The sequence below is a fragment of the Populus trichocarpa genome, chromosome 2 (genome assembly GCF_000002775.5).
Source record: "Populus trichocarpa isolate Nisqually-1 chromosome 2, P.trichocarpa_v4.1, whole genome shotgun sequence".
Lineage (NCBI taxonomy): Eukaryota > Viridiplantae > Streptophyta > Magnoliopsida > Malpighiales > Salicaceae > Populus > Populus trichocarpa.
This window is the reverse complement of record NC_037286.2, coordinates 19,645,009-19,655,035: the sequence shown is the minus strand read 5'-3', so window position 1 is coordinate 19,655,035 and position 10,027 is coordinate 19,645,009. Positions and strand designations below refer to the sequence as shown.

At 31.2% G+C, this 10,027-nt stretch overlaps 1 protein-coding gene across 1 annotated transcript; it reads right to left on the bottom strand.

Moving 5' to 3' along the window:
- Positions 1-7,228: 7,228 nt before the first annotated feature.
- Positions 7,229-9,397, bottom strand: LOC7458237 (protein VAPYRIN-LIKE). The gene has a single exon (XM_002301522.4). It carries the CDS (start codon positions 9,196-9,198, stop codon positions 7,762-7,764), a length of 1,437 nt encoding a protein of 478 aa, XP_002301558.1. The 5' UTR covers positions 9,199-9,397; the 3' UTR covers positions 7,229-7,761.
- Between the last annotated feature and the right edge of the window lie 630 nt (positions 9,398-10,027).

The window sequence follows — 10,027 nt, the reverse complement described above, 5'->3', positions numbered from 1 at the left end:
TTTAAATAAATAAATCGAGAAATATTTATGTCAATAAATGTAAAAAACAAATTAACGATAACTTATAAAGACTAAACTGAAAAAATCAAGAAATAGATGTAGATTAAAATATTTGATCTCGCAACATGGACTATGCACTCAATTGTATTTAATAACTTTGTTTATTAGAATCAATTTTTTATTATATCAAATGATAATAGAAATAGACACACACATGAAAGTAATTGAAATAAAATCAAAGAAAACAAAATATTATGCAAGGTTGCACATATCAAGAAAAACAATGTTATCATTTTATGTGAAAAACCAAGTAAAAACTAAATGATATTTAACCAAAGACTAAACTAGAAAGTTCAAAGATAGATATGGATGTAAATATCTGATCTCAAAACACAAACCATAGACTCAATTTTATTTATAAACATTGTTTCTTAGAACCAATGTTTTATTTAAAATAACAATAATAAATAAAAAAAACATGGAGAAAAGTGATTGAATAAAATTAAAGGAAAAAAAATTAAGTAGGATTACACAGAAAAAATGCCTACTAACACCAGAAAAAAATGTTGAAATATCATGCGTGAACTAAATAAAATCAATCATATTCTAATAAAAAAACATCATAAAAAATTGTTATTTTTTTTAAAGACCAATAAAAATTCAACATTGAAGGATGAAATCACAAAAAAAATAAAAGAAAAAAAACAAATGGACAGAAAAAAAAAGGCTTAGGCACGCGGGCCTATCTTGGGTGGGCCAACGCGTCTAGGATGACTTTTCTTTTTTCTTTTTTAAAGGGTGGATGACCTGTTGTTGACTTTTTAAAAAAAAAATAAGCAAGTAAAACATCGACTATTTTTCATAGAATCCGACCATAATGGTGGCTGAAAAATCAGGGATGGTAGATTTTATATCAAGAAATCCATTTTCCACCTATTTTTTTTACTTAAAATACCTATAAAACACCATATACATCTTGATAAAACCGTATATGACTCTAATAACTAGAAATTGATCCAAAAACTCAAAATCAACCCAAAATAAAAAAATATTCCTTTGCTTAGATATATTATCTCATGTGATGATATATTAGGTGATGAAAAGGCCAAAGAACACTAAGATGAGACTCATCTCGTCGAATGAAATCTATGAACACCAAAATCAATTTTTTTCGTGGATCAAATCACTGTAAATTGAATTTTTTTCTCTACTACCAAATCTAGCGACTCTATCTTTTCTCTCAAACTAGAAAATAAAATTTTAGATCAAAATTAAAAAATCAAAGAGAATAAAAAAAGAAATTGAAAAGTATAAAGACCAAAATAGACTTTTTATGCAAACTTTGAAGCTACCATTTTTTTTTTTTTTAATCTTTTCCATTTTGGTCCTACAAAGCAACCGTTTTATATTTTAAAACAAATCAAAGGATGGGTTGTTTTAGATGAAAGAGATTAATGTAGGACAAGTTGTATAAGCGAGAGATATGCAAAACCCTAATTTTTAGAATTTATTTTTTAGTCATTAGTTTTGTTATTTTGGGATTATGTTTTAATTTTCGCAAATTGGTTTTATTTTATTTTTTTTAATTTCTAGTTAGGCATAAACCTGGACTTGGATTGAGAAGTAGCCCATAAAAGACAAAGCAACAGTAAAACCAGATTTGACCCTGCAAATAAATGGCCAAACACAACAGATAAAAGCTAGAGATGTAAAGAAAAATTGGGAAACCCAAGCTCCAATAATAAGTTGCAGCACTCGAAGCATGAAAAAACAATGCAAGAAAAAAAAGAGTAAAAAAACAGAAAATTTCCTTCTTCATACGTAGGGTTATATGACAATTAATGTGAAGAAAAGATGAGAAAGAACCCAACAATGCAAGAACAAATCAATTAAAAAGAAAACGACCGAATTAGTTCCATGACTGCAAGAAAAAATCAATAAACATTGTCAATTGAGTTATTTGATTATCACACGATTGCCAGGCTAGGGTTGATGATACAAATTCATAGCTGAAAAATAAGATCCTGATCAACATAGGTTGGGGGATGAAATTCGCGGTTTAAAGAGGAGGAAAAGGTGCAAATATAGATGGAGAAGCAGCCCAAAACATAGATAGAACAACAATAAAAGCAGATCATGAATTGAAAGCAAGGGAGACATAAGAGTGGGTGTGAGTGAGGATTGCCAGGAAGTTTTCAAATTTTCCGCCATAGGCAATCCCAAACGAACAACCCAGTATCTATAAAGCAAAATAAGCAGCCCCTTAGATCTCAGAAAGGCAATGAACAACCCAGTATCTACCCATCATCGATCGTGTGTAGTCGGGAGCTGCATTGGTCATCGACGGCGAAGAAGACAAAAGGTGTGTGATTGTTTGGAAAGAGAGGTTGTGTAGAGAGGGAAAACAGGCATGTGAGAGAGAGGAAAGAAGAACAACAAAATCGGTCAGGTGAATTCCGGGAGATGAGGAGAGAGGAAAGGGAGAAACAAAATCACGGTAAGAAGAGAGAAAGAAGAAGCTAATATCTTTGTGCAAATCCATAATAAATTATCTCTAGATCCATAGTAAACATAATTAGATGGTGTTCCCTGCCACATTGTAGGATATGTCACTTATTATTTTTTATTTTTTTAATTAATATGAATGTTTGGATTAACTTGGGCGTACCTTAACTAATTATACTAATTCTAAAGTTAACAACCATGTAAGCCTCCAGTGACCCTGAGATTTGTAAAATTCGAACTGGTAATCTCTAAGAAGCAATTCTCAAACCTGAACAGTTGAGTTACACCACTAAAAAAATTAGGCCATGTCACTTTTCTTAAACATGTAAATGCAATCAATTGAATAAATTTTTCATTATTCTTGTTCAAATATGAATTTTTTTTTTTAGAAAAAAAGTGACATGAAGTTGCATGCTAATTAACCATAGTATATCTAAATATTATGCTTCAATTTTGTTAAAAATGAAAAATGTAAATTAACACAATTTTTAGGATGAATATCGAAGAATTAACCCTACCAAGATGATATTAAAGAACATGTCACACATGGAGGAGCCTTATTAATATAGATTGAGGAGAGATCATCATATAACCAGTCAACATCCTCGTGCATCCATTCCTGCAATTCATTTGCATTCTTTTTCTTTTATTTCCTAAGACGTATTCTTGTTTTATTGAGCATAGTTTTGTATTCTACCGTCGGTCTAAAATTTTATTATAAAATTCTATTTTTTTTATGTAGTTAAAATTTTATAGCAATTAAAAAGTAGTATCGTTGAAGTTACTTTTCTAGATTTGTTATATTTTTCTTGTTGGTGTAAAACTCTTTTTTTCAATTTGGATTAAGATTTTTTTATTATATTTTCAGCTCTATTTAGCATATTTCTCCTTGTTCGCATAGGAATTTTTATTAATTTTTAGCTTACTTATATATCTAGTAATAAAATCTTGAATTGAGGTTTTTATGTGATCCTTATTCAATATAATTTTATGTTTGGTGTTTTTCTTTTGTTGCTTCTATTTGCATCACTTGGTATCAGAGCCTAGCAATCCCAGGTTATTGCTTGATATGTGCTATAATTTCAGATTATTTTATTTGTTGTGTGCTACTAAATAACCATGGATAAAAAAGATCGTAGAGCAGAAGTGTTCATGTAAAAAGGGATGAGGAGGTTCCCAATCGAGAGATAAATGTTTAGGAGTTGGTGATGGAAGACATGTAAAAATAGAAATTATAAAATTAACCCATTGATTGGATATAATAAACATACAAAGGCAAGTTGAAAACTTATATCGTCGATTAGCCGATATGAAGAAAAGAATATTGGAGGATTATGAGAAGAGTGATCATATATTTGCATTTATTTGCTCAAATAAAATTAATTATTATATAAGATATTTATATAGCACAATAAGATATAGGAAAATTTGAAGTATAAATCCTCATGATAATTTAAAATCCAGGAGTACTAACCTCTTAAAATTAAAAACTAAGCTTGTTGCAAATTCATAAAAGAAAAAAAAAACTCTCCTTCTCCTATATTCTTAAAGTGATCTTTTTTTTTTAGAGGTTAGGATTTGTTATATATGAAATTGATAAGTTGAAGAAGTTTCCTAGTTAATAATTAATTCCTAATCAAATAACTTTAAGTTTTCTTTATATTAATTTGACTCTAATGACTTGTGTATTGACTTTGATCTTTTAGAGAGGTTTTCTGATCATTAATGAGATGTCATGGCGTCATCCCAACATAAAAAGATGAGTTTGACTCGTGCTAGTTTGCTCATAAATTTCAGATTTGATTTCAAACATGTCGTTTTTTTTTATCTGGATGATTTATTAGGCCTATATATATATATATATATATATATATATATAGACACACATACGAAAAACTTGAGGTGTCTATTTTTCATTTCAACTTGAATAACATCAAAATTATATCTTTAGCTTCAGATATGGTTTAAAGACTATACGAAGGTTCAATCTGACATATTTGCTTCGACAAATCTTAATTCCTTTAGGATTCCTTGTTCAAGTTGGATTCCTAATGCAATTAAAATTTGTATTTATTAGCTCCAAAGACTTATCTCATGCGTTCTTTCTAGTTCATTACTTGAAATTTGTGCTAAAAATGCTTCAATTAATTTCTTTTTACACTTTGTGTCTGCATAGCATTATTAAGCACAAAACAAGTTAAGTTATTATAAAACATAAAATATATATAAAAAAACTACAAATAAGGTAATAGAAATATAGAACAATATAAGTGTATCAAATGAGTTTGAGATTTGCAATTAAGTAATAAGCTAAAGGGTGTGGGGAATTTATTGTTCACCCACACCCAATGCATTGTGGATTAGTAATCCACAGTGTATTCATTTTTTTTTTCACTTTTTTATTTTTTTTCATCTTTTTTTTTCACTTTTTTTTTTCAAGTTTCCCCTTTTTTCTTTTATTTTTTTATTTATTTTTTTTTCTAAAATTACTTTCCTTTTTTTTCTAACTCCCCCCCCTTTTTTTTCCTAAAATTATCTTTGTCGATTTTTTTTAATATTGAGCTAGTTAAAAATTTCATTTTGTAATTTTTTTCCTTTAAAATACTGTGGATTGCTACAGTGTTTTCCCACATGGTTTTTCTATTTTATTTTTTTTATTTTTCAAAATTATATTTGTTGATTTTTTTTTAATATTGAGCTGATTGAGAATTTAGTTTTGTAATTTTTTTTCTTTAAAACATTGTTGATTGCTACAGTGTTTCTCCGCATGGTTTTTTTTTATGATTTTCTCCGAAATTATCTTTTTCGATTTTATTTTTTAATATTGAGCTGGTTAAAAATTACAGTTACAATATATGAGAAAAACACTGTAACTTTCCTCGCAAATTATTGTGAATTGCCTAGTGTTTTTTTCCACATGGTTTTTTTCTAGTTTATTTTGTGTTTTCTTTTATTATAATATTTTTTCCCAAAATTATCTTTGCCGATTTTATTTTTTTAATATTGAGCTGGTTAGAATTTAACTTTGTAATAAAACTTAATCATGTGGGGAAAGCATTGTAGCTTTCCTCACAAAACACTGTGGATTACTTGAGTGTCTCTCAACATGGTTTTTTTTTTTCTTATGATTTTTTCAAAATTATCTTTGTCAATTTTATTTTTTTAAGATTGAGCTGATTGAGAATTACAATTACAAGTCATTACAAATAAGGCTAAATCATGTGGGGAAGTACTGTAGCTTTCATCACAAAACACTATGAATTGCTACAGTGTTTCCAACATGGTTTTTTTCTCTTGTTTTTTTTTTAAATTTTTTTCTAAAATTATCTTTGTCGATTTTATTTTTTTAATATTGAGCTTATTAAAAATTTAGCTTTGTAATTTTTTTTAAAACACTGTGAATTGTTGTCGTGTTTTTCCATATGAGTTTTTTATGATTTTTTTCAAAATTATCTTTGTCGATTTTTTTTTGGAATATTGAGTTGGTTAAGAATTGTATTTACAATAAAGCTAAATCATATAGGGAAAACGTTGTAGCTTTTCTCACAAAACAATGTGAATTGCTACAGTATTTCTCTAAATAGTTTTTTTTATGATTTTTTCTAAAATTGTCTTTGTCGATTTTATTGGAGAAAGCACTATAGTTTTCTTCACAAAACATTGTCAATTGCTACAATATTTTTTTCTCATAGGTTTTTTTCCTTCCAAAATTATTTTAGTTGGTTTTTTTTTTAATATTAAGTTGGTAGAGAATATAGCTTTGTAATTTTTTTTTGTTTTTTATTAACAGAAAAGCTAAATCATCTGGCGTAAGTACTGTATCTTTCCTCACAAAATATTGTGGATTGCTACAAATCATTTTATTCAGTCTCTAAGTTTTTGATCACCAACACAACTTTTTTTTTCTGTCATGAAATATTGGCTCCATCATACCTTTAGTTTTTATTACTTATCTAGCGCTGATTTACAATTATAAAACTATCAAGTATATTTGTTTTATAAGCTCGCAGCAGCGCGCAGACATGCCATCTCGTTTATTACTATAAAGGCTAATGGAAGAGAAATATTTTGCCAATTGTTGTTTCCTATTCAAGTTTTAAGATAAAAGAACTAAGGTTGATATGTAAAGTTGTTATATATTTGGAGGAAAGAAAGAAAATAGGACGGAGAGTTTTGATTGGATATCAACTAGAAGCAAGAATAATTTAAATATGAGGACAAGTTCTTTCTAACCGGGAAAGAATAATACAAGACTTTTTTTTACTGTGCAACTTTATATTATTGAGCATGATTTTTTATTTGATTATTACAATCATGTTTGTGTCATTGACACAACGGTTTAATTATCATCAAGTAAACTTCAATTTATTGCTATTCTAAAATCAATAAACTTTTCTCGCCAATTTTAATTTTATACCATTGAATATGGTTATATTGATTGCTACTCTTTAAGCTTTTCTCATTTATTGCAATTTTAAAAACAATTTCAAAAACCCTCCACAATTCACTCATTTAACTACATAATTAGTATCCCAATACTAATCTATTTTTTTGCCCTTGAAAATCAAACCTACAATCCACATATATTCACTTATTTCATTGAACTTTGAACACATAATTAATCTATTAATTTTAAAATTCTCCATTGAGTTGCATGCGCACTTAATTGTGTATTAATAACATGTTTTAACGATCATAAATTCCATCCAACTCCTACAAAAAGTTTATGTAGAAAGATATCATCCAAATGATATATACCCACTTTAATTTTATTTAGAAACCAGTGAAAAATACATACCTATTTATCTTCAAATCTGCCTACCAAAACTACTATAGACTTCTGGTCGGAACTCCGGGAGTTACTCCCAGCGAACCGAGATCCGACCAAACAAATACATCTATCCTAGTCAAGTTTTTCAATGCCCGCAATTGACTGAAATTACCTTGGACTTTTGAGGCAGATCGACAAACACAAAAAAATGGGAACACTCTTCACGGAGGCCGCATCAATCCATGGAAAAAGTAAAGGAAACATCACTACGAAAGCTGAAGCTCAATTCGTTTCATGATCTGCTGATACATTTGTAATTGGAGAATTGAGGCCTGAGGGACATATACTTTCCACATAATCGGAAGAATGGTTTGGACAGGAGTGAAGCAGAGCACTCCCTCCCATTCCAGCCATGGCTTATCTCTCACAATGCCCAGCCAAAACTCGGTAAGAGTATGTACATATTACAAAGAGGCAAGAGAAAATCAGCAAACAGATACCTCAGTTTCACTTTTCTTTTCTTCTTGACACAAGGGCTTGACTAGAGAAGGGTGATTCTTAAAGCAATCCATATTCAGAGGCACAATCCCCTTGAGACTTTTCACTTTTGCACTAGCTCCATGAGCAACTAACAACAGAGCAACCTGCATATGCCCTGCTTCAACTGCACAATGAAGTGGTGTGTACCCAGCATTGTCAACAGCATTAACTTGAGCTCCGTGATTAAGCAACACTTTAACGCTCTCAATTCTTCCCTTAAAGGCAGCTCTATGCAAAGGTGTCCATCCATTCTGGTCACTTCTATTAACCTCTGCCCCTTCTGCAAGGCAACTCTTGATACCATTCACATCATCTACTCTAGCTGCTCTTTGCAAAACATCTCCCATATGCAACAAATCATACAAATGCGAATGTCCATTATCAACTGCGATAGAGAAAGCAGTTTTTCCTTCTTTGTTCACTGCATGCTTGACAGAATAATCTGAACAATCCAATAAATACTCCGTAGTCTCTAAGTGCCCTTTTTGTGCTGCCAAATGAAGCGGGCTCGACGCGTCGTGATCCAAAACCCCAGTTTTCCCTCCAGCACTCACACAAAACCTAATCACTTCAACATGGCCCCTGCTTGCAGCGACATGAATTGGAGTTCTACCGCGTAAATCAGCTGAATTTACTTCAATATTTTCGAAACTATCACACAGAACATCCATCAAATCCACTCTATTTATAGCTGCTGCATAGTGCAAGACTTTATCAATCGAGCCATCAATTACACATCCAGAAGCAGTCAAAACCTTAACAACATCAATCTGCCCAGCCTGAACAGCTAGAGAGATCAAGGACCGTCCCTCTGAATCCTTGCAATTGACATTACCACCGCGATCAATCAAGCTAGTGACCAAATTTAGATTACCAGATGGCACAGCAGATTTGAGCAGTCCTGTGATCTGGGAGCCGGTACATCTACAAATAGCCCTGTTGAAGTAACCGGAGACATCAGTAATTTGGGTGTGATTGGAGATGATATATTCAGCAACTTGGGGACCCACGAGGTAGACAGGTATGGTGGCGTCTCTAAAAATATGGGGTCCAGGTTTTGAAAACAGTCGGCGGAGTTCATCCTGATGAGCCTTGCCTGTAGGTAGCATGGATGATTTAACAGAGATGGCATCAGGAGGAGTAGACAGAGGAGGCTGTTCGGATAACTGAGAGAGGACAATTGTGTAAGATGAGGAAGACAAAGGTGGTATTATAGAGAAAGGCTGTGCGAAAGAGAAAGCAGAAGGGTTTGTCGTAGACAAAGAGATTGCCACAGACATGGTGTGCATAAGGTTGGTTAATCTGAAAGTTGTGCTGCAGTTTTGACTTCCCTTATATGCTATCTCCACTTCCTTCACGTCTGCCTTTACCAGTCTGTCCATGGAGACTTGAACTTCACTTCCCCCTTTTATTCCTTTATCTTCTTTTTTCAGGAAATTGAAATTGGGGTTTGTTTTGGTGGAGAGGAAAGGAAGAAGACGAAGATTTTCAGGTGAGATTCTCTTATCTGCCTTTAACTTTTCTACAAGTGGTTCTCATTCAAGACTTGATATATTCATGGTTGATTGATTAGTCATATAAGACTAGTTTATTACTTGTTTGTCGGTATAAAGTTTGTGAGAGCGAAATGGATGACCATTTATTTAGTATCGTGACAATTGTTTTTTTTTTTTTAAATTGTATTGGGTTAATTTGTTTTTGGCATTATTATATTAAAATAATTTAAAAATACTAAAATATAATTTCAAGTAAAAAAATATAAAAAAATTCGAATATTTTTAAAAACAAAGATGCAGAAGAATGCATTGTTCGAGAGGAGATGATTGGTGAAAGATCAATTCCACTATGGCTGGCTAATCTTCTTTGAAGGGCTTGTGGGGACCACTTAGCTGGAGCATATTCTGTTATTCTAAAGTATTAGGTATTGTGAGCTGACAAGCTCATCATATGCATAAATAAATAAATAAATATTACTAAAGGCAGGATGGGAATTATTAATTTCGAATTCTTAGCAGTAAACTAAAGGCAGAAGCTTCACAAGTAAATTACCAGAGACGCCGTGTCCTCCACGCTTCTTTTACTTTGAACGGATTTGATTTATGACTGCTTCCTGAAGCGCGTTGTAGTCGGGTTACCTGGAAAGTTGTAATTTTCATTTTTCTCCCAAACGCATTTCTCTTGAGACAATTTCTTTTTTTCTTTATTTTTTCT

What these genes read in the sequence shown, in the direction of transcription:
- LOC7458237 (XM_002301522.4), bottom strand. Translation starts at nt 9,198, where the DNA reads ATGGACAGACTGGTAAAGGCAGACGTGAAGGAAGTGGAGATAGCATAT.